Genomic DNA, 26,870 nt, shown 5'->3' with positions numbered 1-26,870 from the left:
ACACCTGGGCACACCTGGGCACACCTGGGCACACCTGGGCTCACCTGGGCTCACCTGGGGGTACCCAGGGACCCCTTGGGGGTACCTGGGGCACACCTGGGCTCACCTGGGGACACACCTGGGCTCACCTGGGGGTATCTGGGGGGTCACCTGGGCACACCTGGGCACACCTGGGCACACGGTGACCTTTGCCCCCCCAGGAGCTGGTGAAGCTGACGCCGGACGCGGCCGAGCGGGAGCGGCTGCGGGGGGCGCTGGACGCCATGAGGGTGGGCCTGGGGGGGCTCGGGGCTCCGGGGGGGGATTTGGGGAAATTGGGGGGGGGATTTGGGACAATTTGGGGGCTCCTGGGGGGGATTTGGGGGAGATTTTGGGGGATATGGGGGCGATTTGGGGGGATTTGGGGGTTTTGCGGGGGGAATTTGGGGGTTCCTGGAGGAGGGTCCTGAGGGGTTTTGGGAGGGTCTTGGGGAGGATTTGGGGGGTCCAGGGGGGATTTGGGGAAACTGGGGGGGGGATTTGGGGTGATTTGGGGGTCCTGGAAGGGATTTGGGGGTTCCTGGGGGAGGTTTGGGGGTCCTGGGGGGGATTTGGGGGAGATTGTGGGGGATTTGGGGGATTTGGGGATCCGGGGGGGATTTGGGGGTCCTGGGGGAGGTTTGGGGGTTCCTGGGGGGGATTTGGGGGAGATTTTGGGGGATTTGGGGGTCTTGGGGGGATTTGGGGTCTCCTGGGGGAGGTTTGGGTGTTCCTGGACGAGGGTCCTGAGGGGTTTTGGGGGGGTCTTGGGGAGGATTTGGGGGAGGGGGGGGTCCTGGGGGGATTTGGGGAAATTTGGAGCGGATTTGGGATGATTTGGGGGTTCCTGGAGGGGATTTGGGGGCGATTTTGGGGGATTTGGGGGGTCCGGGGGGGGGATTTGGGGGTGATTTTGGGGGATTTGGGGATCCGGGGGATATTTGGGGTAAATTTGGGGGTCCTGGGGGGGATTTGGGCATTCCAGGGGGAATTTGGGATTTCAAGGGGGGGATTTGGGGTTCCAGGGGGTATTTGGGGATTCCAGGGAGAATTTGGGGGTTCCAGGGGGATTTGGGGGTTCAAGGGTGGGATTTGGGGTTTCTAGGGTGGGATTTTGGGGTTCGGGGGTCTCTGACTGGAGCCCCCCAAACCCCACCAGGACCTGGCCCAGTGCGTGAACGAGGTCAAGAGGGACAACGAGACCCTAAAGCAGCTCACGAGCATCCAGCTGTGCCTGCACAACATGGTGGGGACCCCCGGCACCCCCAAATCCCCCCTGGGACCCCCAAATATCCCCTGGGACCCCCAGATTCCCCCTGAGACCCGTTCCCAATGTCCTGTTCCCGGTGTCCCGATGCCCACCCTGTTCCCGTGTCCCATTCCCGATGTCCATCCCATTCCAATGTCCTTCCTGTTCCCAATGTCCATCCCATTCATTTCTGATGTCCATCCTATTCCCAATGTCCATCCCGTTCCTGATGTCCCAATGTCCTCTCCATTCCCGTGTCCCATTCCCATGTCCCGTTTCCGATGTCCCAATGTCCCATTCCCATGTCCCGTTCCCATGTCCCGTTCCCGTTCCCATGTCCCATTCCCGTGTCCCATTCCCCTGTCCCGTTCCCATGTCCCATGTCCCATGTCCCTGTCCCATTCCCGTGTCCCATTCCCCTGTCCCGTTCCCATGTCCCATGTCCCATGTCCCTGTCCCATTCCCATGTCCCATTCCCATGTCCCTGTCCCATTCCCATGTCCCATTCCCATGTCCCGTGTCCCATTCCCATGTCCCATTCCCATGTCCCATGTCCCATGTCCCTGTCCCATTCCCATGTCCCATTCCCATGTCCCGTGTCCCGTTCCCCTGTCCCATTCCCATGTCCCATTCCCGAGTCCTGTTCCCGTGTCCTGTTCTCCTGTCTCATTCCCATGTCCCATGTCCCGTTCCCGTGTCCCATTCCTGATGTCCATCCCATTCCCGTTCCCATGTCTTGTTCCCATGTCCCGTTCCCATTCCCATGTCCCATTCCCATGTCCCATTCCTGTGTCCCGTTCCTGATGTCCACCCCGTTCCCATGTCCTGTTCCCATTTCCCGTTCCCATGTCCTGTTCCCGTATCCCATTCCTGATGTCCACCCTGTTCCCGTTCCCGTGTCCCATTCCTGATGTCCACCCCGTTCCCGTTCCCATGTCCCGTGTCCCATTCCCATGTCCCGTTCCCCTGTCCCAATGTCCCAATGTTCATCCCATTCCTGCGTCCTGTTCCTGATGTCCATCGCGTTCCTGATGTCCCATTCCCATGTCCCATTCCCATGTCCCATTCCCATGTCCCGTGTCCCATTCCCACTGTCCCATTCCCGTGTCCCATTCCTGTGTCCCATTCCTGTGTCCCGTTCCCGTGTCCCATTCCTATGTCCCGTTTCCATGTCCCATTCCCGTTCCCCTGTCCCATTCCCATGTCCCATTCCTGTGTCCCGTTCCCGTGTCCCATTCCCATGTCCCATTCCCACATCCCTTTCCTGTGTCCCGTTCCTGATGTCCACCCCTTTCCCATTCCCATGTCCCATGTCCCGTTCCCATGTCCCATTCCCGTGTCCCGTTCCCATGTCCCATTCCTGATGTCCACCCCGTTCTCTTTCCCATGTCCCCTGTCCCATTCCCATGTCTCATTCCCATGTCCCGTTCCCATGTCCCATTCCTGTGTCCCATTCCCGTGTCCCATTCCCCTTCCCATGTCCCATTCCCGTGTCCCATTCCCATGTCCCATGTCCCGTTCCCGTGTCCCATGTCCCGTGTCCCATTCCTGTGTCCCATTCCCGTGTCCTGTTCCCATGTCCCGTTCCTGTGTCCCATGTCCCGTGTCCCGTTCCCGTGTCCCGTGTCCCATGTCCCGTGTCCCGTCCCCAGCCGCAGTCCCTGGCGCAGTTCGGGCGCCCCAAGATCGACGGGGAGCTGAAGGTCTCCAGCGCCGAGAGACGCTCCAAGGTGGACAGGTGGGCCGGGGACACCTGGGGACACCATGGGACACCATGGAGACACCTCAGGGACACCTCAGGGACATGGGGACACCATGGGGACATGAGGACATCCATGGGGACACCTCAGGAACACCTCGGGGACACCTGGGGACACCTTGGGGACTTGGGGACGTCTCAGGAACATGGGGACACCTCAAGGACATGGGGATATTCATGGGGACACCTCAGGAACACCTCAGGGACACCTCAGAGACATGGGGACACCATGGGGACACCATGGGGACATGAGAACATCCATGGGGACACCTCAGGAACATAAGGACATCCATGGAGACACCTCAGAAACACCTCGGAGACACCTCAAGGACATGAGAACATCCATGGGGACACCTTGGGGACATCAGGGACATGGGGACACCGTGGGGACATCCATGGGGACACCTCAGGAACCCCTCAGGGACATCTCAGGGACATGGGGACACCATGGGGACATGAGGACATCCATGGGGACACCTCAGGGACACCTCAGGGACACCTCAGGGACATTGGGACACCATGGGGACACCACAGGGACATCACAGCAGTATGGGGACACCACAGAGACATGTGGACACCTCAGGAACACCTCAGGGGCACCTCAGGGACATGGGGACATTTCAGGGACACCTCAGGGATATGGGGACATCCGTGGAGACACCTCAGGAACATGGGGACATCTCAGAGACATGGAGACATCTATGAAAAGACCTCAGGAACACCTCGGGGACATTTCAGGGACATGGGGACACCTGGGGACATTGGGGCACCTTGGGGACACCACAGAGATACCTCAAGGACATGGGGACGTCCATGGAGACACCTAAGGAACACCTCGGGGACATGGGGACACCATGGGGATATGAGAATATCCATGGGGACACCTTGGGGACATCAGGGACATGGGGACACCTCAGGAACACCTCAGGGACACCTCAGAGACATGGGGACATCCATGGAGACACCTCAGAAACACCTCAGGGACACCTCAAGGACATGGGGACATCCATGAGGACACCCTGGGGACATCAGGGACATGGGGACACCGTGGGGACATAGGGACATCCATGGGGACACCTCAGGAACCCCTCAGGGACATCTCAGGGACATGGGGACACCATGGGGACATGAGGACATCCATGGGGACACCTCAGGAACACCTCAGGGACACCTCAGTGACATGGGGACACCATGGGGGACACCACAGGGACATCACAGCAGTATGGGGACACCACAGAGACATGTGGACACCTCAGGGACATCCATGGACACACGTCAGGGACACTTCAGGGACATGGGGACATTCATGGGGACACCTCAGGAACATGGGGACATCTCAGAGACATGAAGACATCTATGAAAAGACCTCAGGAACACCTCGGGGACATTTCAGGGACATGGGGACACCTCAGGAACACCTCAGGGACATCTCAGGGACATGGGGACACCTGGGGACATTGGGGCACCTTGGGGACACCACAGAGATACCTCAAGGACATGGGGATGTCCATGGAGACACCTAAGGAACACCTCGGGGACATGGGGACACCATGGGGATATGAGAATATCCATGGGGACACCTTGGGGACATCAGGGACATGGGGACACCTCAGGAACACCTCAGGGACACCTCAAGGACATGGGGACATCCATGAGGACACCCTGGGGACATCAGGGACATGGGGACACCGTGGGGACATAGGGACATCCATGGGGACACCTCAGGAACCCCTCAGGGACACCTCAGTGACATGGGGACATCTGGGGACATTAGGGCACCTCGGGGACACCTCAGAGACACCTCAAGGACATGGGGACATCCATGGGGACACCTCAGAAACACCTCGGGGACATGGGGACATCCATGGGGACACCTCAGAAACACCTCGGGGACATGGGGACATCCATGGAGACACCTCAGAAACACCTCGGGGACATGGGGACATCCATGGAGACACCTCAGAAATACCTCAGGAACACCTCAGGGACATGGGGACATCCATGGAGACACCTCAGGAACACCTCAAGGACATGGGGACATCCATGGAGACACCTCAGAAACACCTCGGGGACATGGGGACATCCATGGAGACACCTCAGAAATACCTCAGGAACACCTCAGGGACATGGGGACATCCATGGAGACACCTCAGGAACACCTCAAGGACATGGGGACACCACAGGGACACGAGAACACCCATGGGGACACTGCAGGGACACCAAGGGGACATGAGAAAACAGAGACCTCCCCATGGGGACACCCTTGGGGACACCACGGGGACACCACAGGGACACTTGGAGGCTGGTCCAGGGCAGCCATGGGGACACCCCGTGGAGCGCGGTGGCCTCAGGGACGCGGTGCCACCCTTGTCACTGTCCCCAGGTACGGCTTCCTGCTGGACAAGGCCCTGATCATCTGCAAGCGCCGCGGGGACTCCTACGAGACCAAGGACGTGGTGGACCTCCAGTGCCACCAACTGCACGATGGTGACCTCGGAGCCCGCGATGGCAAGAAGGTACCAGGGACACCGTGGGGACAGCAGGGCCTGGGGGACACCGGTGTCCAGGTTCCTCCAGTGCCACTGTCCTCTTCCCAAAGGACCCAGCTGGACACGAGTGTCCAGCCTTGTGGATCCCAGGAACCTGGTCACGGGTGGACACGTGTCCAGTTCCAAGTGGTCCCAGGTGTCCAGATCCTGGTGGTCCCCAGGTCCTCTTCCCGATGACCTCAGAGGTCCACGTCTGGTGGATCCCAGGATTTTGGTTACTGGGGGTCCCAAAATCCAGGTCCCTCATGGTCCCAAATGTCCAGAGCTGTTGGACCCCAAAACCCTGTTCCCTGGTGGGTCCCCAGATCCTGCTCCCTGATGGACACAGATGTCCAAGGCAGGTGGATCCCAGGTTCCTCTTCTCTGGTGGATCCTCAGATTCTGTTCCCTCGTGGATCCTCGTCTCTGGGGAACATAAAACCTCATTCCCTGGTGAATTCCCAGATCCTGGTCCCTGCTGGACCCCAAAACCCTGTTCCCTGTTGGATTCCCAGATCCTAGTCCCTGGTGGTCCCAAATGTCCAGATTTGGTGGACCCCAAAATCTCATTCCCTGGTGGTTCCCAAGATCCTGGTCCCTGATGGAACCCAAAATTCCATTCCCTGGTGGATCCCTAGTTCCTGGTGGACCCCAAAACCCCATTCCCTCTGGATTCCAGGATCCTGGTCCCTGGTGAACTCCAAAACCCCATTCCCTGGTGGTTCCCAAGATCCTGGTCCCTGGTGGAACCCAAAATTCCATTCCTTGGTGGATCCCTAGATCCTGGTGGACCCCAAAACCCCATTCTCTGGTGGATTCCAGGATCCTGGTCCCTGGTGAACCCCAAAACCCCATTCCCTGGTGGTTCCCAGGATCCTGGTCCCTGGTGGACCCCAAAACCTCATTCCCTGGTGGTTCCCAAGATCCTGGCCCCTGGTGTCCACCCCATAACCCCATTCCCTGGTGGATCCCCAAAATCCGGTCCCAGGTGCACCCTGGTGTCCACCCCACCACCCAGTGACCCCAGGAGGGTGGGGTGTGACCCCAATATCCCCAATTCCACGTGACCCTGCCCCATTTGGGGGCGTGGCTGACCCCTCCCCACCCCACAGTGGTCCCACACCTTCATGCTGCTGGACACGGCCGGGCTGCCGGACTACGAGCTCTTCTTCAAGACGCACGAGCTGAAGAAGAAGTGGCTGGAGCAGTTCGAGATGGCCCTGTAGGTGGCCCTGTCCCCACCGAGGAGGTCACACCCGCCCCACTGGGTGGTCCTGGGGACGCCCAGTTTGTCCCCACCAGACCCAGGTCCTCCCCGTGTCCGGCAGGTCCAACATCTTCCCCGAGCACGCCCTGGCTGACGGACACGACTTCCAGATGTTCTCCTTCGAGGACACCACGTCCTGCAAGGCCTGCCAGATGTTGCTGAGGTAGGACCCCAAAATCATGTCCACATGGTCCTGGGGGGGTTGGGAGAGGGGTTTGGGGGGCTCTAGAAGAGGAGGAGACCCCAGGGTTGGAGGTGCGGTGAGGTCAGGGTGAGTCGTGTCCTTGGGGTGGGTCAAGGTGGAAGTTGGTGATGGAGGGGCTGGTGGGGTCATGGGAAGGTCAAGGTCAATGTGGGTCAAGCCTTGGAGGGTGGTCAAGGGCTGGGGGGGTCAAGGAGCTCCTTGGGGGTCAAGCTCGGAGTGGCCCCAAGGTGGGACAAGGTTGGGTTGGAGCCAAGGTGGGTCAATGTTGAGTGGAGGCCAAAGTGGGTCAAGGTTGGGTGGAAAACAACAAGGTGGGTCAAGACCAAAGTGAGTCAAGGGTTGGGTGGAGGTCAAGGCCAAGGTGGGTCCAGGCCAAGGTGGGTCAAGGTTGGGTGGGGAACAAGAGGTCAAGCTGGGTCAAGATTGGGTGGAGGTTAAGGTCAAGGTGGGTCCAGGCCAAGGTGGGTCAAGGTTGGGTGGAGGTCAAGGCCAAGGTCAGTCAAGGTTGAGTGGAGGTCAAGGCCAAGGTGATTCAAGGCCAAGGTGGGTCCAGGCCAAGGTGGGTCCAGGCCAAGGTGGGTCAAGGTTGGGTGGAGGTCAAGGCCAAGGTCGGTCAAGGTTGGGTGGAAGCCAAGGTGGGTCAAGGTTGGGTGGAGATCAAGGCCAAGGTGGGTCAAAGTGGGTCAAGATTTGGTGGAGGTCAAGGCTAAGGTGGGTCAAGGGTTGGTTGGATGTCAAGGCCAAAGTGGGTCAAGATTGGGTGGAGATCAAGGCCAAGGTGGGTCAAAGGTTGGGTGGAGTTCAAGGCCAAAGTGGATCAAGGCCAAGGTGGGTCAAAGGTTGGTTGGAGGTCAAGGCTGAGGTGGATCAAAGGTTGGTTAGACATCAAGGTTGAGGTGGGTCAAGCCCAAGGTTGGCTGGAGGCCAAGGTGGGCCAAGCCCTGGATGTGCCAAAGCCAATGTGAGACCCTCCTGGTTGGGTTGATGCTGGTGGGACCAACCTGGGCCAAGACCCAAGTGGGTCAAGGGCTGTGCTGGCCAGCGTGGGTGGGTCATGGACTGGTCAGTCCTGGGTGGGCTCAGTTCAACCATGGACTGGTCAGTTCTGGACAGGCTCAGGTCAGTCATGGACTGGTCAGTCCCAGGTGGTCTCTGGTCAGTCATGGACTGGTCAGTCCTGGGCAGGCTCAGGTCAATCATGAACTGGTCAGTCCTGAACAAGCTGAGGTCAGTCATGGACTGGTCAGTCCTGGGTGGGCTCAGGTCAGTCATGGACTGGTCAGTCCTGGACAGGTTCAGGTCAACCATGGACTGGTCAGTCCTGGGTGGGCTCAGGTCAGTCATGGAGTGGTCAGTCACGGACAAACTCAGGTCAGTCATGGACTGGTCAGTCCTGGACAGGTTCAGGTCAACCATGGACTGGTCAGTCCTGGGTGGGCTCAGGTCAGTCCTGGACTGGTCAGTCCTGGACTGATCAGTCCTGGGTGGCCTCAGGGGGGTGTGGGGCACGGCTGGTGGTGTCCCCTGTGACCGTGACCCCGTGTCCCCACCGTGTCCCCAGGGGCACCTTCTACCAGGGCTATCGCTGCAGCCGCTGCCGAGCACCCGCCCACAAGGAGTGCCTGGGGCGCGTGGGGACCTGCGGGAAAGCCGGAACTGGTGAGCGGCATCATGGGATTGGGGAGGGGCATTGTGGGATTGAAGAGGAGAGAAACAGTGAATGGGGGCAGGAGGGTAATGGAGAAGGGAGAGGCATTGTGGGATACAAGATGGCTGATACCGAGTAGCATAGGATACAAAATGGCTGACACAGCACAGCGCATTGTGGGATACAAGATGGCTGACAGAACAGGGCATTGTGGTATACAAGATGGCTGACATTGAGCATTATGGAATACAAGATGGCTGCCACAGAATAGGGCATTGTGGGATACAAAATGGCCGACATTGGGCTGGTAATTGGTGGGATACAAGATGGCTGACAGAGCAGGGCATTGTGGGATACAAGATGGCTGACACAGCATGATGGAATACGAGATGGCTGAAAGAGCAGGGCATTGTGGGATACAAGATGGCTGACACAGCATTACGGAATACAAGATGGCTGACAGAGCAGGGCATTGTGGGATACAAGATGGCTGACACAGCATTATGGAATACAAGATGGCTGACAGAGCAGGGCATTGTGGGATACAAGATGGCTGACACAGCATTACGGAATACAAGATAGCTGACAGAGCAGGGCATTGTAGGATACAAGATGGCTGACACAGCAGTACGGAATACAAGATGGCTGACAGAGCAGGGCATTGTGGGATACAAGATGGCTGACACAGCATTATGGAATACAAGATGGCTGACAGAGCAGAGCATTATGCTCAGCCCTAATTACCCCAGCACTAATTAGGGGACAGGCTAATTGCCATAATATTATTAGGAGATGGACTAATTACTCCAACATTAATTAAGACAGAAGCTAATTATCCCGTTATTAATTAAATAAAATTCCTAATAACTCCATCACTAATAAGTTGTGAGCTAATTACCCTTCATTAACTAAAGCACGATCTAATTACCTCATTACTGATTAAGCAAACCCCTAATTAACTCTCACTAATTAACTTTCTCCCCCCAGATCCCGGATCGGGCGCACGGAAGGTACCAAAACAGCCAAAAACGGGGGAGGATTCCTCAGGATGAACCAAAACCCCCGGATTTTAGGGTTTTTTTTTTTGGGGGGGCGTCCCGGGGATCTCTGGGGGGTCCCTGGGGGTCCCCGGGGGGGCGTCCAGGCCCCCCCCAGCCCCCCCAAATCCTCCCCACTCACGGGGGTCTCCTTCTCTCCCTCCCCCCTCCAGAACAAATCGCAGCGGCCGGGACCCGACAAGAAACGGGGGGAGCTGGGTGAGGAATTCGGGGGTCCTGACCCCCCCCAGATGAAATTTGGGGGGTCTTGACCCCCCAGTTCAAAATTGGGGGTCCTGACCCCCCTGCCAGGTCAAATTTGGGGAGTCCTAACCCCCCCAAGGACAGATTTTGGGGGGATTTGGGGGGTCCTGACCCCCCCCACTTCAAATTTTGGGGGTCCCAACCCCCTCCAGCTTAAATTTGGGGGTCCTGACCCCCCGAGTTGAAATTTAGGGGGTCACGACCCCCCCCAGGACAGTTTTTGGGGGGTCGTGACCCACCCCCCGAGCTCAAATTTGGGGGTCCTGATCCCCCCCTGCTCAAATTTGGGGGGTCCCTGGAGGTTTTTGACCCCCCCCCCCAATCCATTTTTGGGGGTCTCGGGGAAGTTTTGACCCCCCAAATCCCTTTGGGGTGTTTTTGAACCCCCCCAAATCCATTTTTGGGGGTCCCGGGGAAGTTTTTACCCCCCCAAATCCCTTCAGGGGGGTTTTTGACCCCCCAAAATCCATTTTTGGGGGTCCCAGGGAAGTTTTGACCCCCCAAATCCCTTTGGCGGGGTTTTGACCCCCCAAAATCCATTTTTTGGTGTCCTGGGGGGGTTTTGACCCCCCCCAAATCCATTTGGGGGTGTTTTGACCCCGCAAAATCCATTTTTTTGGTGTCCTGGGGAAGTTTTGACCCCAAAAAAATCCATTTTTTGCGGGTCCCGGGGGGATTTTCCCCCCCCCCAAATCCTTCTTGGGGTGTTTCTGACCCCTCCTCAAATCCCTTCAGGGGGGTTTTTGACCCCCCAAAATCCATTTTTGGGGGTTCCAGGGGGGGTTTTGCCCCCCCAAATCCTTCTTGGGGTGTTTTTGAACCCCCCCAAATCCATTTTTGGGGGCCTCGGGGAAGTTTTGACCCCCCCAAATGCCTTCAGGGGGGGTTTTGACCCCCCAAAATCCATTTTTTGGGGGTCCTGGGGGGGTTTTGACCCCCCCAAATCCCTTTGGGGGTGTTTTGACCCCCCAAAATCCATTTTTTTTGTGGTCCTGGGGAAGTTTTGACCCCAAAAAAATCCATTTTTTGGGGGTCCCGGGGGGATTTTTCCCCCCCCAAATCCTTCTTGGGGTGTTTCTGACCCCTCCTCAAATCCCTTCAGGGGGGTTTTTGACCCCCCCAAATCCATTTTTGGGGGTCCCGGGGGGGGTCCTGACTCGGGGTTCCCCCTCCCCAGGACTCCCCAAAATGGAGTGCACCCAGACCTACATTGGGGTGCCGCCCCCCCCGGGGGTCCTGTCCCCCCCCCTGCGCCTCAGCCCCGGTGACGTCATCGAGGTGACAGCGGCCGAGGCCGAGGAGCTCTGGTGGCAGGTGGGGGACACGGGGGGGACCCCAAAAATTTGGGGAGGGGGCGGATATGGGGGTGGGTGGCTCCTAAAATGGGCCCCTGAAATTGGGGGGGAACCCCAAAAATGGGGGGGGTGATAAAATGGGGGGGTCCTAAAATGGGGAGGGGGCTCCCAAAATAGGGGGGGGCTGAAATGGGGAGGGGCTCCTGAAATGGGGAGGGGGTCCTAAAATGGGGAGGGGGCTCCCAAAATAGGGGGGGCCTGAAATGGGGAGGGGCTCCTGAAATGGGGAGGGGGTCCTAAAATGGGGAGGGGGGCTCCCAAAATAGGGGGGGCCTGAAATGGGGAGGGGCTCCTGAAATGGGGAGGGGGCTCCCAAAATAGGGGGGGGCTGAAATGGGGAGGGGCTCCTGAAATGGGAGGGACCCCAAAAATGGGGGGGGGGGCTTCTAATATAGGGGAGGGCCTCCTGAAATGGGGAGGGGGTCCTAAAATGGGGAGGGGCTCCTGAAATGGGGTAAACCCCAAAAATGGGGGGGGTGATAAAATGGGGGGGTCCTAAAATGGGGAGGGGGCTCCTAAAATAGGGGGGCCTGAAATGGGGAGGGGCTTCTGAAGTGGGAGGGAGCCCAAAAATTGGGGGGGCTTTTAAATGGGGAAGGGGCTCCTGAATTGGGGAGGGGGTCCTAAAATGGGGAGGGGGCGCTCAAAATAGGGGGGGCCTGAAATGGGGAGGGGCTCCTGAAATGGGGTAAACCCCAAAAATAGGGGGGGGTGATAAAATGGGGGGGTCCTAAAATGGGGAGGGGGCTCCCAAAATAGGGGGGCCTGAAATGGGGAGGGGCTTCTGAAGTGGGAGGGAGCCCAAAAATGGGGGGGTGCTAAAATGGGGAGGGGCTTCTGAAATGGGGAGGGGGTCCTAAAATGGGGAGGGGGCTCTCAAAATAGGGAGGGCCTGAAATGGGGAGGGGCTCCTGAAGTGGGAGGGACCCCAAAAATTGGGGGGGGGCTTCTAAAACAGGGGAATGGCTCCTGAAATGGGGACGGGGTCCTAAAATGGGGGGCTGTTAAAATGCGGGCTGGGACCCCCGAAATGGGTTTGGGACCCTCAAATTTGGGGTTGGGACCCCTGAAATGGGGAGGGGGTCCTAAAATCGGGGGGGGCTTCTGAAATGGGGAGACCCCAAAAATGAGGGGGGGGTCCAATAATGGAGGGGCTCCCAAAATGGGGATGGGACCCCTGAAACTGGGGATGGGGGCTCCTAAAATGGGGGGGGGAGGTCCTGAAATGGGGATGGGACCCCCAGAGAGGGGTTTGGGACCCCCGAATTTGGGGTTGGGAGCCCTGAAATGGAGAGGGGGTCCTAAAACGGGGGGGGGGGGGGGGACCCCTGAAATGGGGTTGGGACCCCACCCCAAATTATGGGGGGGCTCGGGGGGGGTCTCCCCCACCCCTTTGGGGGTCTCAGGACCCCCCTGGACCCCCCAAAATTTCTCCCCCAATCCTTTTAAGGGTCTCAAAGCACCCCAAAAACCACTGAAGAGCCCCCAAAATTTGGGGGACACCCCTCGGAATTTATGGGGGACCCCACCCCAAATTCGTGGGGGTCTCCCCCACCCCTTTGGGGGTCTCGGGACCCCCCTGGACCCCCCAAAATTTCTCCCCCAGGGTCGGAACGTGGTCAGCGGGGAGCTGGGTTGGTTCCCCAGCAGCGCCGTCAAACCTTTCGTGGCCGTAAGTTTGGGGGAACCCCCCCCAAAAAAAACCCCAAAATTTTTTGGGGGTCCCCGAATTTGGGGAGGGGGTGCTTTGGAGCCCCCCGAACACCAATTTTGGGTTTTATTTCTGTTTTTTTTGTCGCAGGCGCCGCTGCCAGATCTCTCTGTGTACCCATGGTCAGTGCGGGGACCCCAAAATTCTGCCCTGAACCCCAAAATTCTGCCCTGAAAACCCAAAAATTATACCCGGGACCCCAAAATTTGCATGTGAGACCCCAAAATTCTGCCCTGAAAACCCAAAAATTGCACCAAAACCCCGAAAATTCTGCCCTGAACACCCAATATTTGCACATGGGACCCCAAAATTCAAAGCTGGGACCCCAAAATTCGCGTTTGAACCCCAAAATTCTGCCCTGAACCCCCAAAAATTCTACTCTGAAAACCCCAAATTCTGCCCTTAATCCCAAAATTCGCACCAAAACCCCCAAAATTCTGCCCTGAAAACCCAAAATTCACACGTGGGACCCCAAAATTCAAAGCTGGGATCCCAAAATTTGCACCTGGGACCCAAAAATTCGCACCTAAAATCCCAAAATTCACAGCCAGAACCCCAAAATTTGCACGTGGGACCCCAAAATTCAGAGCTGGGACCCCAAAATTTGCACCTAAAAGCCCAAAATTCTGCCCTGGGACCCCCAAAATTTGCACCTAAAAACCCAAAATTCGCATGTGGGATCCCAAAATTCACACCCGGGACCCCAAAATTTGCACCTGGAACCACGAAATTCTGCCCTGAACCCCAAAATTCTGCCCTGAAAACCCAAAAATTCTGCCCGGGACCCCAAAATTTGCCTGTGAGACCCCAAAATTCTGCCCTGAAAACCCAAAAATTCTGCCCTGAACACCCAAAATTCAAAGCTAGGACCTCAAAATTTGCACCTGGGACCCCAAAATTTGCACCTGGGACCTCAAAATTTGGCCTGAACCCCCAAAAATGCTGCCCTGAACCCCAAAATTTCCACCTGGGACCCCGAAATTCTCACGTGGAGCCCTAAATTCGCACCCGGGACCCCCAGATTCTGTCCTGAAACCCCAAATTCGCACCTGGGATCCCAAAATTTGCACCTGAACCCCAAAATTCTGCCCTGAACCCCCAAATTCCCTCCCCCTCCATCCCTCTCTGTCCGGGTTTTGGGGTCACACTCCCCCCTGGAGCTGGGGGAGGGTCCCGGGTGGGGTTTTGGGGTCCTGGTTGTTGTTTTTGGGGTCCCGGGCGGGGTTTTGGGGTCCCGATGTAGTTTTGCGGTCCCGGGTGGGGTTTTTGGGGTCCCGGGCGTGGTTTTTGGGGTCCCGGGTGGGGTTTTTGGGGTCCCGAGTGGGGTTTTTGGGGTCCCGGGTGTAGTTTTGGGGTCCCGGGTGAGGTTTTTGGGGTCCTAGTTGTTGTTTTTGGGGTCAGGGTTGGTGTTTTTGGGGTTCCTGGTTTGGTTTTTGGGGTGACACCCCCAATTCCAGGTTCGGGGGGTCCCTGGAGCGCGCCGAGGCCGAGCAGGCGCTGTCCCCCCTGGGTTTGGTTTTTGGGGTCCCAGTTGTTGTTTTTGGGGTCCTGGGTTGGGTTTTTGGGGTCAGGGTTAGGGTTTTTGGGGTTCCTGGTTTGGTTTTTGGGGTGACACCCCGGTGTCCAGGTTCGGGGGGCCCCTGGAGCGCGCCGAGGCCGAGCAGGCGCTGTCCCCCCCGGGTGGGGTTTTTGGGGTCCCGGTTGTTGTTTTTGGGGTCAGGGTTGGGTTTTTGGGGTCAGGGTTGTTGTTTTTGGGGTTCCTGGTTTGGTTTTTGGGGTGACACCCCGGTGTCCAGGTTCGGGGGGCCCCTGGAGCGCGCCGAGGCCGAGCAGGCGCTGTCCCCTCCGGGCGGGGTTTTTGGGGTCCCGGGTGTAGTTTTGGGGTCCCGGGTGAGGTTTTTGGGGTCCTAGTTGTTGTTTTTGGGGTCAGGGTTGTTGTTTTTGGGGTTCCTGGTTTGGTTTTTGGGGTGACACCCCAGTGTCCAGGTTCGGGGGGCCCCTGGAGCGCGCCGAGGCCGAGCAGGCGCTGTCCCCCCCGGGCGGGGTTTTTGGGGTCCCGGGTGTAGTTTTGGGGTCCCGGGTGAGGTTTTTGGGGTCCTAGTTGTTGTTTTTGGGGTCAGGGTTGTTGTTTTTGGGGTTCCTGGTTTGGTTTTTTGGGGTGACACCCCGGTGTCCAGGTTCGGGGGGCCCCTGGAGCGCGCCGAGGCCGAGCAGGCGCTGTCCCCCCGCTCCGACGGCGCCTTCCTGGTGCGGCAGCGGCTGCGCGAGCCCGGGGACTTCGCCATCAGCGTCAAGTGAGGGACCGGGGACACCTTGGGGACATTGGGGACACTTTGGGGACACCCTGGGGACATTGGGGACACCTTGGGGACACCTGGGGACACCGGGGACATCTTGGGGACACCTTGGGGACATTGGGGACACCTTGGGGACACCTTGGGGACATTGGGGACATCTTGGGGACACCTTGGGGACACCTTGGGGACACTGGCGACATTGGGGACAGTTGGGGACACCTTTGAGGAGACCTTTGGGGACACCTTGGGGTGACCTTGAGGACACTGGGGACACCTGGGGACACCTGGGGGACACTGGGGACACCTTGGGGTGACCTTGGGACACCTTGGGGATACCGGAGAAACCTCTGGGGACAGTTGGGACACCTTAGGGACACCTTGGGAACAGTTGGGGACATTGTAGGGACACTTCTGGGGTCACAGGGACACCTTGGAGACACCTTGGAGACACCTGGGGGACACCTGGGGACATTTGGAGACACTTGGAGACACTTAGGGATTGTGGGGACACCTTTGGGGACACTTGGGGACACCTGGGGACACCTTGGGGACACCTTGGGGACACCTGGGGGACATCTGGGGACACTGGGGACACCTGGGGGACACTTGGGGACACCTTGGGGACATTGGGGACACTGTGGGGTCACCTTGGGGACACCTTGGGGACATCTGGGGACACTGGCGACATTGGGGACAGTTGGGGACACCTTTGAGGAGACCTTTGGGGACACCTTGGGGTGACCTTGAGGACATTGGGGACACCTGGGGACACCTGGGGGACACTGGGGACACCTTGGGGTGACCTTGGGACACCTTGGGGATACCGGAGAAACCTCTGGGGACAGTTGGGGACACCTTGGGGACACCTTGGGAACAGTTGGGGACATTGTAGGGACACTTCTGGGGTCACAGGGACACCTTGGGGACACCTTGGGGACACCTGGGGACACCTTGGAGACACCTGGGGGACACCTGGGGACATTTGGAGACACTTGGAGACACTTAGGGATTGTGGGGACACCTTTGGGGACACTGGGGACACCTGGGGGACACCTTTGGGGTCACCTTGGGGACACCTTGGGGACATTGGGGACACCTTGGGGACATCTGGGGACACTGGGGACACCTTGGGGACATTGGGGACACTGTGGGGTCACCTTGGGGACATTGGGGACACCTTGGGGACACCTTTGGGGACATCTGGGGACACTGGGGACACCTTGGGGACATTGGGGACACTGTGGGGTCACCTTGGGGACACCTTGGGGATACCTTGGGGACAGTTGGGAGAGGGAGGAGGGGGAGAGGGAGAGGGGGAAGGGGAGGAAGGCAGGGAGGGAGGGAGGGAGGGAGGGAGGGAGGGAGAGAGAGGGAGGAGGACAAGCAGAGGGAGGCAGGGAGGGTCGGAGGGAGAGGGAGAGGGAGAGGGAGGGAGCATGGAATGGACAGAAGGACAGGGGGAGGGTCGGAGGGAAGGAGGGGATGGGAGAGAGGGAGAGGAAGGGAGGGAGGGAGGGAGGGGGACAAGCCGAGGCAGGGAGGGTCGGAGGGACCGAGGGAGAGGGAGAGGGAGAGGGAGAGAACACGGAATGGACAGGACAGGGAGAGAAGGAAGGCGGGAAGGAGGGAGAGGGAGAGAGGGAGAGACAGAATGTCGGAGGGACGGAGGGAGAGGGGGAAAGAGGGAGGGAGGGAGGGAGGGAGGGAGGGAGGGAGGGAGGGAGGGAGGGAGGGAGGGAGGGAGGGAGGGAGGGAGGGAGGGAGGGAGGGAGGGTCGGAGGGAGGGAGGGAGGGTCGGAGGGAGGGTCGGGGGTGACTCCGCGCAGGTTCCGCGGGCAGGTGAAGCACATCAAGGTGACGGCGAGCGAGGGGCTCTACAGAGTGACCGAGAGGAAAGCGTTCCGGGGGGTCGTGGTGAGACCGCGGGGGCGCCCCAAACACCCGGGGGGACCCCAAAACACCCGGGGGGACCCCAAAACACCCGGGGACCCCAAACACCCGGGGAGCCCAAAAACACCCCGGGGAGCCCAAAAACATCCGGGGGGACCCCAAAACACCCGGGGGGACCCCAAAACAGCCGGGGGGACCCCAAAAACACCCCGGGGGGACCCCAAAAACAGCCCGGGGAGCCCAAAACACCCGGGGGGACCCCAAAACAGCCGGGGAGCCCAAAAACAGCCCGGGGAGCCCAAAATCTGCATGGGGGACCCCAAAAATACCCGGGGGGACCCCGAAAACATCGGGGGACCCGAAAAACCCCAAAATCCTCCTAAAAACACCGGGGAGACCCCAAATCGTCCTAAAAACACCCCGGGGGGACCCCAAAAACACGCGGGGGACCCCAAAAACCCCAAAATCCTCCAGGGGGACCCCAAAAACACCCGGGAACCCCAAAAACAGTCCGGGGGGACCCCAAAACACCTGGGGGACCCCAAAAACAGCCCGGGGATCCCAAAAACAGCCCGGGGAGCCCAAAACACCCGGGGGGACCCCAAAACATCCCGGGCACCCCAAAAACACCCCGAGGGGACCCCAAAAACAGCCCGGGGACCCCAAAAACAGCCCGGGCACCCCAAAATCTGCATGGGGGACCCCAAAAATACCCGGGGGGACCCCAAAAACACCCCGGGGAGCCCAAAAACACCCGGGGACCCCAAAAACAGCCCGGGCACCCCAAAATCTGCATGGGGGACCCCAAAAACACCCGGGGCACCCCAAAATCTGCATGGGAGACCCCAAAACACCCCGGGGACCCCAAAAACACCAGGGGAACCCAAAAAACAGCCCAGGGATCCCAAAACCACCGGGGGGACCCCAAAAACCACCGGGGACCCCAAAAACACCCGGGACCCCAAAAACAGCCCGGGACCCCAAAAACACCCGGGGCACCCCAAAACACCCTGGGGAGTCCAAAAACTGGGAACAGTTTTGAGTTTTTGGGGTCGTTGACCCCACTCTTGGGTGGCTTTTGGGGGTTTTGGGGTCACCGATCCCCTCGGGGTCAGTTTTGGGGTCCCTTTGAGGTGGTTTTTGGGGGTTTTGGGGTCACTGATCCCCTTGGGGTCAGTTTTGGGGTCGCTGACCATTCTGGGGGCAATTTTGAGTTTTTGGGGTCACTGATCCCCCTCTGGGGTCGGTTTTGGGGTCCCTTTGAGGTGGTTTTGGGGGTTTTGGGGTCACTGACCGTTCTGGGGCCAGTTTTGAGTTTTTGGGGTCACTGACCGTTCTGGGGCCAGTTTTGAGTTTTTGGGGTCACTGATCCCCCTCTGGGGTCAGTTTTGGGGTCCCTTTGAGGTGGTTTTGGGGGTTTTGGGGTCGCTGACCGTTCTGGGGGCAGTTTTGAGGTTTTGGGGTCGCTGACCCCCCTTTGGGGGTGGTTTTTGGGGTTTTTGGGGTCACTGATCCCCCTCTAGTGTCAGTTTTGGGGTCCCTTTGAGGTGGTTTTTGGGATCATTGACCGTTCTGGGGACAGGTTTGAGTTTTTGGGGTCGCTGACCCCCGCTCTGGGGTGGTTTTTGGGGTTTTTGAGGTCGCTGATCCCCTCGGGGTCAGTTTTGGGGTCCCTTTGAGGTGGTTTTTGGGGGTTTTGGGGTCACTGACCGTTCTGGGGCCAGTTTTGAGTTTTTGGGGTCGCTGATCCCCCTTTGGGGCAGTTTTTTGGGTTTTTGGGGTCACTGATCCCCCTCTGGGGTCAGTTTTGGGGTCCCTTTGAGGTGGTTTTTTGGGGTTTTGGGATCACTGACCGTTCTGGGGGCAGTTTTGAGTTTTTGGGGTCGCTGACCGTTCTGGGGGCAGTTTTGATTTTTTGGGGTCGCTGACCCCCCCTCGGGGGCGGTTTTTGGGGTCCCCCAGGAGCTGGTGGAGTTCTACCGGCGGAACTCGCTGCGGGATTGCTTCAAGGCGCTGGACACGACGCTGGCTGTGCCCTACAGGGACCCCGAGAGCCGCGCGGGACCCCGCGAGCCCCGTACGGGATCGGGGCCACCACCGCGGGCCGGGGCTCTGGGGTCACCCTGAGGGGGGATTTGGGGTTATGGGGTCACCCTGAGGGGGGATTTGGGGGGTCTGGGGTCACCTTGGGGGGGATTTGGGGGGTCTGGGGTGACCCTGAGGGGGGATTTGGGGTTATGGGGTGATCCTGAGGGGGGATTTGGGGTTCCTGGGGGTTATGGGGTGACCTTGAGGGGGGATTTGGGGTTATGGGGTCACCCTGAGGGGGGATTTGGGGTTATGGGGTGACCCCAGAGTGATTTGGGGCCTTTTGGGGGTTATGGGGTGACCTTGAGGGGGGATTTGGGGTTATGGGGTCACCCTGAGGGGGGATTTGGGGTTCCTTGGGGTTATGGGGTGACCCTGAGGGGGGAATTGGGGTTCCTTGTGGTTATGGAGTGACCCAGAGGGGAGATTTTGGGGTTCCTTGGGGGTTATGGGGTGACCCTGAGGGGGGATTTGGGGTTATGGGGTGACCCCAGAGTGATTTGAGAGGTTCTGACGGTTCTGGGGTCACCCTGAGGGAGGATTTTGGGGTTTCTTGGGGTTATTGAGCGGCCATGGGATGATTTGGGGCCTTTTTGGGGGTTATGGGGTGGCCTTGAGGGGGGATTTGGGGTTCCATGGGGTTATGGGGTCACCCTGAGGGGGGATTTTGGGGTTCCTTCGGGTTTAGGGGTGCCCATGGGAAGGTTTAGGGGGTCCTGGGGGTTATGGGATGACCCTGAAAGGGAATTTTGGGGTTCCTTGGGGTTATGGGGTGACTACGGGAAGGATTTGGGGCCTTTTGGGGGTTTTGGGGTGGCCCTGAGCGAGGATTGGGTGGGGTTTAGATTTGGGGGTGTCACCGTGTCCCTGTGTCCCCTGTCACCGTGTCCCCTGTGTGTCCCCAGGTGCCACATGCAGTTTCGGCTGTATTTAGGGCTGGATTTGGGGGTTTGGGGGTGTCCCCGTGTCCCTCTGTCCCCTGTCACCGTGTCCCTCTGTCCCTCAGCTTTGGCTCTGTTTGGGGCTGGATTTGGGGATTTGGGGGTGTCCCCGTGTCCCTCTGTCCCCTGTCACCGTGTCCCTGTCACCGTGTCCCCAATGTCCCTGTCACTGTGTCCCCTCTGTCACCTGTGTTTGGGGCTGGATTTGGGGTGTCCCTCTGTCCCCTGTCACCGTGTCCCCGTGTCCCTATCACCATGTCCCCCATGTCCCTGTCACTGTGTCCCCTGTGTTTGGGGGCTGGATTTGGGGTGTCCCTGTGTCCCTCTGTCCCCTGTCACAGTGTCCCCTGTGTCCCTAGGTGCCACCCACAGTTCTGGCTGTATTTAGGGCTGGATTTGGGGATTTGGGGTGTCCCCATGTCTCTGTCACTGTGTCCCCTGTGTCCCTGTCACCGTGTCCCCGTGTCCCTGTCACCGTGTCCCCTCTGTCCCCTGTGTTTGGGGCTGGATTTGGGGTGTCCCCATGTCCCTCTGTCCCCTGTCACTGTGTCCCCAGGTGCCACCCACAGTTCCAGCTGTATTTAAGGCTGGATTTGGGGATTTGGGGGTGTCACCATGTCCCTGTGTCCCCTGTGTCCCTGTCACTGTGTCCCCCTGTGTCCCCAGGTGCCACCTTCAGTTTTGGCTGTATTTGGGGCAGGATTTGGGGGTGTCCCCGTGTACCCTGTCACAATGTCCCCTGTGTCCTCTGTGTGTCCCCAGATGCCACCCACAGTTCTGGTTGTATTTGGGGTTGGTTTGGGCGTGTCCCCATGTCCCCGTGTCCCTGTCACCGTGTCCCCTGTGTCCCCGTGTCCTTGTCACCATGTCCCCTGTGTCCCCAGGTGCCACGCGCAGTTTCGGCTGTATTTGGGGTGTCCCCATGTCCCTGTCACCATGTCCCCTGTGTCCCCAGGTGCCACGCGCAGTTTCGGCTCGGCCAAGGCGCGTTACGCCTTCAGCGCGCGGGACAGGACGGAGCTGTCACTGCGGGAAGGGGACATCGTGCGTGTCCTCAGCAAGAGGGGACAGCCCGGCTGGTGGAAGGGCGAGATCTACGGCCGGGTATGGCACTGTCCCCACCCTGGGACACGGGGGACACTGGGGCCACTGGGGACACTGGGGACACTGGGGACACTGGGGCCACTGGGGACATTGGGGACATTGGGGACACTGGGGACACTGGGGACATTGGGGACACTGGGGACACTGGGGACACTGGGGACACTGGGGGCACTGGGGACACTGGGGACATTGGGGACATCGTGCGTGTCCTCAGCAAGAGGGGACAGCCCGGCTGGTGGAAGGGCGAGATCTACGGCCGGGTATGGCACTGTCCCCACCCTGGGACACTGGGGACATTGGGGACACTGGGGACATTGGGGACACTGGGGACATTGGGGACACTGGGGACACTGGGGATACTGGGGACACTGGGGACACTGGGGACACTGGGGACATTGGGGACACTGGGGGCACTGGGGACATTGGGGACACTGGGGACGCTGGGGACACTGGGAGCACTGGGGACATTGGGGACATTGGGGACACCCCTGAGCCTGTCCTCCCCTCCCCCCCCGGGTGTCCCCATGTCCCCTGACCCCGCTGTCCCTGTCCCTTGGGGACACTGGAGGGGTCACCCCATACCGCCCCCCCTTTGTCCCCCCCGGTGTCCCTGTGTCCCCTGACCCCACTGTCCCCCCCACCCATGTCCCCCTCCCAGGTGTCCCCTGACCCCCCAGGTGTCCCCCCTGTCCCCCCAGGTGTCCCCTGACCCCCTGTCCCTGTCCCCAGGTCGAGTGTCCCCCCAGGTGTCCCCCTGTCCCCCACGTGTCCCCCTGTCCCACAGGTGTCCCCCTGTCTTACCCCGGTGTCCCCTGACCCCCTGTCCCTGTCCCCAGACCGGGTGTCCCCCCTGTACCCTGATGTCCCCCTAGGTGTCCCCCTGTCCCCCCAGGTGTCCCCAAGTCCCCCAGGTGTCCCCCCCATGTCCCCTGACGCGTTGTCCCTGTCCCTAGGTCGGGTGTCCCCCATGTCCCCCAGGTGTCCCCATGTCCCCCCAGGTCGGGTGTCCCCCCCAGTGTCCCCTGACCTGCTGTCCCTCTCCCCAGGCCGGGTGTCCCCCCCTGTCCCCCTGATGTCCCCCCCAGTGTCCCCCTGTCCTCCAGGTGTCCCCATGTCCCCCTGATGTCCCCTGACCCGCTGTCCCTGTCCCCAGGTTGGGTGTCCCCACCATGTCCCCCTGATGTCCCCCTGTCCCCCTGATGTCCCCCTGATGTCCCCTGATGCGCTGTCTCTGTCCCCAGACCGGGTGTCCCCCCAGGTGTCCCCATGTCCCCCCCATGTCCCCTGACCCGCTGTCCCTGTCCCCAGGTCGGGTGTCCCCCCTGTCCCCCTGATGTCCCTCCCAGGTGTCCCCCCTGTCCCCCCAGTGTCCCTGACCCACCATCCCTGTCCTCAGGTTTTGTGTCCCCACCATGTCCCCACCATGTCCCCCCCCATGTCCCCTGACACGCTGTCCCTGTCCCCAGGTCGGGTGTCCCCTCTGTCCCCAGGTTGAGTGTCCCCCCCAAGTGTCCCCCTGTCCCCCCAATGTCCCCCCTGTCCCCCCAGTGTCCCCGATGTCCCCCCGGTGTCCCTGACCCGCTGTCCCTGTCCCCAGGTCGGGTGTCCCCCCCTTTCCCCTGATGTCCCCCCCAAGTGTCCCCCCTGTCCCCCAGTGTCCCCCCTGTCCCCCTGTCCCCCCAGTGTCCCCCCCGGTGTCCCTGACGCGCTGTCCCTGTCCCCAGGTCGGGTGTCCCCCATGTCCCCCAGGTGTCCCCCTGTCCCCCCAGGTGTCCCCAAGTCCCCCAGGTGTCCCCCCCCATGTCCCCTGACGCGTTGTCCCTGTCCCTAGGTCGGGTGTCCCCCATGTCCCCCAGGTGTCCCCATGTCCCCCCAGGTCGGGTGTCCCCCCCCAGTGTCCCCTGACCTGCTGTCCCTCTCCCCAGGCCGGGTGTCCCCCCCTGTCCCCCTGATGTCCCCCCCAGTGTCCCCCTGTCCTCCAGGTGTCCCCATGTCCCCCTGATGTCCCCTGACCCGCTGTCCCTGTCCCCAGGTTGGGTGTCCCCACCATGTCCCCCTGATGTCCCCCTGTCCCCCTGATGTCCCCCTGATGTCCCCTGACGCGCTGTCTCTGTCCCCAGACCGGGTGTCCCCCCAGGTGTCCCCATGTCCCCCCCATGTCCCCTGACCCGCTGTCCCTGTCCCCAGGTCGGGTGTCCCCCCTGTCCCCCTGATGTCCCTCCCAGGTGTCCCCCTGTCCCCCCAGTGTCCCTGACCCACCATCCCTGTCCTCAGGTTTTGTGTCCCCACCATGTCCCCACCATGTCCCCTGACACGCTATCCCTGTCCCCAGGTCGGGTGTCCCCTCTGTCCCCAGGTTGAGTGTCCCCCCCAAGTGTCCCCCTGTCCCCCCAGTGTCCCCGATGTCCCCCCGGTGTCCCTGACCCGCTGTCCCTGTCCCCAGGTCGGGTGTCCCCCCCTTTCCCCTGATGTCCCCCCCAGTGTCCCCTGTCCCCCAGTGTCCCCCTGTCCCCCTGTCCCCCCAGTGTCCCCCCCCATGTCCCCCTGACCCGCTGTCCCTGTCCCCAGGTCGGGTGGTTTCCCGCCAATTACGTCGATGAGGATTTTTCCGATTATTGCTGATTTTGGGGCCACCCCGATGTCCCCACGGTGTCCCCAAGGTGTCCCCAAGGTGTCCCCAAATAATCCCGACCATTCCCGGTTCAATAAAAGCGGGCCGGGCTCCAGGATTTGGACGGATTTGGACGGGAATTGATCCAAAAAAATTTCCAGGAAAAGGCCGGGAACGCCCGGCCAGGGGGCAAAGGTCACGGCCGGAGAGATTTACGGGATTTGGGGATTTACGGGATTTCGGGGATTTTTAGGGGATTTTGGGGATTTTTGGATTGACAGGATTTTGGGAATTGCGGGATTTGTTGATTTACAGGATTTTGGGATTTACGGGATTTGGGGATTTTGGGATTTGGGGATTTTGGGATTTCGAGGATTTTGGGGATTTACCGGATTTTGGGGATTTACAGGATTCGGGGATTTACGGGATTTACAGGATTTATGGGATTTTGGGATTTACAGGATTTACGGGATTTACAGGATTTATGGGATTCTGGGATTTACGGGATTTTGGGGGTTTTGGGATTTACTGGATTTTGGGATTTATGGGGTTTGGGGATTTACGGGATTTTGGGGATTTGGGGATTGATAGGATTTAGGGGTTTACGGGATTTTGGGGATTTGGGGATTTACAGGATTTTGGGAATTGCGGGATTTTGGGATTTACGGGATTTTGGGGATTTTGGGATTTACGGGATTTTGGGGGTTTTGGGATTTACGGGGTTTTGGGGATTTGGGGATTTAGAGGATTTAGGGGATTGTGGTGTTTGGGGAATTCTGGGATTTTAGAAGGGAATCCCAGGATTTTGGGGATTACGGGGTTTTGGGGATTACGGGGTTTTGGGGATTACGGGGTTTTGGGGATTATGGGATCAATCCCAATACACACACGAGTTTATTTCCTCAATTTCCAGGATATTCCAGGGATTTTGGGGTGAATTCCCAGGATTTTGGGGTGAATTCTGGGGATTTGGGGTCAGGGGGATCCCTCACAGGGATGATCCCAGTTCAATCCCAGTTCAATCCCAGTACACACACACATTTATTGTTATTTTTCACCAAATTCCTGGGATTTTGGGGTGAATTCCTGGGATTTTGGGGTGAATTCCGGGGATTTGGGGGTCGGGGGGGGTCCCTCACAGGGATGATCCACAGCTCCCAGTTCAATCCCAGTTCAATCCCAGTTCACACACATTTATTGTTATTTTTTTCCCAAATTCTCAGGATTTTGGGTTGAATTCCTGGGATTTTGGGTGAATTCTGTGATTTTGGGGCGAATTCCGGGGATTTGGGTTCAGGGGGATCCCTCGCAGACCCAGGGCAGGGGGGTCCTGCAGGGATGATCCCAGTTCAATCCCAGTCCAATCCCAGTTCAATCCCAGTTCACACACACATTTATTGCCATTTTTTCCCAAATTCCCGGGATTTTGGGTTGAATTCCTGGTATTTTGGGGTGAATTCTGTGGTTTTGGGGTGAATTCTGGGGATTTGGGGTCAGGGGATCCCTCACAGGGATGATCCCAGTTCAATCCCAGTTCAATCCCAGTTCACACACACATTTATTGCCATTTTTTCCCAAATTCCCGGGATTTTGGGTTGAATTCGGGGGATTTTGGGGTGAATTCTGTGATTTTGGGGTGAATTCCGGGGATTTGGGGTCAGGAGTGTCCCTCGCACACCCAGGGCAGGGGGGTCCTGCAGGGATGATCCCAGTTCAATCCCAGTTCAATCCCAGTTCAATCCCAGTTCACACACACATTTATTGCCATTTTTTCCCAAATTCTCAGGATTTTGGGTTGAATTCGGGGGATTTTGGGTTGAATTCTGTGATTTTGGAGTGAATTCCGGGGATTTGGGGTCAGGGGGATCCCTCGCAGACCCAGGTCAGGGGTGTCCCTCACAGGGATGATCCCAGTTCAATCCCAGTTCAATCCCAGTTCACACACACATTTATTGTTATTTTTTCCCAAATTCCCGGGATTTTTGGGTGAATTCCAGGGATTTTGGGTTGAATTCTGTGATTTTGGGGTGAATTCTGGGGATTTGGGGGTCGGGGGGGGTCCCTCACAGGGATGATCCCAGTTCAATCCCAGTTCAATCCCAGTACACACACACATTTATTGTTATTTTTCACGAAATTCCTGGGATTTTGGGGTGAATTCCGGGGATTTTGGGGTGAATTCCGGGGATTATGGGGGTCGGGGGGGTCCCTCACAGGGAAGATCCCACAGCTCCCAGTTCAATCCCAGTTCAATCCCAGTTCACACACATTTATTGTTATTTTTTCCCCAAATTCTCAGGATTTTGGGTTGAATTCCTGGGATTTTGGGGTGAATTCTGTGATTTTGGGGCGAATTCCGGGGATTTGGGTTCAGGGGGATCCCTCGCAGACCCAGGGCAGGGGGGTCCTGCAGGGATGATCCCAGTTCAATCCCAGTCCAATCCCAGTTCAATCCCAGTTCACACACACATTTATTGCCATTTTTTCCCAAATTCCCGGGATTTTGGGTTGAATTCCTGGTATTTTGGGGTGAATTCTGTGGTTTTGGGGTGAATTCCGGGGATTTGGGTTCAGGGGGATCCCTCACAGGGATGATTCCCAGTTCAATCCCAGTTCAATCCCAGTTCACACACACATTTATTGCCATTTTTTCCCAAATTCCCGGGATTTTTGGGTGAATTCTGGGGATTTTGGGTTGAATTCTGTGATTTTGGGGTGAATTCTGGGGATTTGGGGTCAGGGGGATCCCTCACAGGGATGATCCCAGTTCAATCCCAGTTCAATCCCAGTACACACACACATTTATTGTTATTTTTCACCAAATTCCTGGGATTTTGGGGTGAATTCTGGGGATTTTGGGGTGACTTGTGTGATTTTGGGATGAATTCCGGGGGGGGA

The 26,870-nt window shown here is 58.8% G+C and overlaps 2 protein-coding genes across 2 annotated transcripts in view; one reads left to right on the top strand and one right to left on the bottom strand.

Moving 5' to 3' along the window:
- The window catches only part of VAV1 (vav guanine nucleotide exchange factor 1), a 41,914-nt gene extending 17,769 nt beyond the window's left edge, over positions 1-24,145 (top strand). Inside the window, exons 11-27 of the mRNA XM_064402115.1 lie at positions 201-269; positions 1,178-1,264; positions 2,920-3,005; positions 5,410-5,542; positions 6,667-6,776; positions 6,883-6,984; positions 8,588-8,685; positions 9,662-9,684; positions 9,885-9,930; positions 11,153-11,289; positions 12,937-13,002; positions 13,132-13,163; positions 15,219-15,335; positions 17,165-17,252; positions 19,191-19,305; positions 21,213-21,361; positions 23,930-24,145. Coding sequence (XP_064258185.1) covers positions 201-269; positions 1,178-1,264; positions 2,920-3,005; positions 5,410-5,542; positions 6,667-6,776; positions 6,883-6,984; positions 8,588-8,685; positions 9,662-9,684; positions 9,885-9,930; positions 11,153-11,289; positions 12,937-13,002; positions 13,132-13,163; positions 15,219-15,335; positions 17,165-17,252; positions 19,191-19,305; positions 21,213-21,361; positions 23,930-23,983 — 1,512 coding nt within the window. The 3' untranslated portion in view covers positions 23,984-24,145. The remainder of the gene's footprint in view (positions 1-200; positions 270-1,177; positions 1,265-2,919; positions 3,006-5,409; positions 5,543-6,666; positions 6,777-6,882; positions 6,985-8,587; positions 8,686-9,661; positions 9,685-9,884; positions 9,931-11,152; positions 11,290-12,936; positions 13,003-13,131; positions 13,164-15,218; positions 15,336-17,164; positions 17,253-19,190; positions 19,306-21,212; positions 21,362-23,929) is intronic.
- Positions 24,146-25,754: 1,609 nt separating this feature from the next.
- The window catches only part of LOC135288619 (uncharacterized), a 14,989-nt gene continuing 13,873 nt past the window's right edge, over positions 25,755-26,870 (bottom strand). Inside the window, exon 9 of the mRNA XM_064401989.1 lies at positions 25,755-25,795. Coding sequence (XP_064258059.1) covers positions 25,755-25,795 — 41 coding nt within the window. The remainder of the gene's footprint in view (positions 25,796-26,870) is intronic.

Source organism: Passer domesticus, chromosome 34 (genome assembly GCF_036417665.1).
Source record: "Passer domesticus isolate bPasDom1 chromosome 34, bPasDom1.hap1, whole genome shotgun sequence".
Taxonomy (NCBI): Eukaryota; Metazoa; Chordata; class Aves; order Passeriformes; family Passeridae; genus Passer; species Passer domesticus.
The sequence above is the reverse complement of the archived record's forward strand: the minus strand, read 5'-3'. Positions and strand labels throughout refer to the sequence as shown.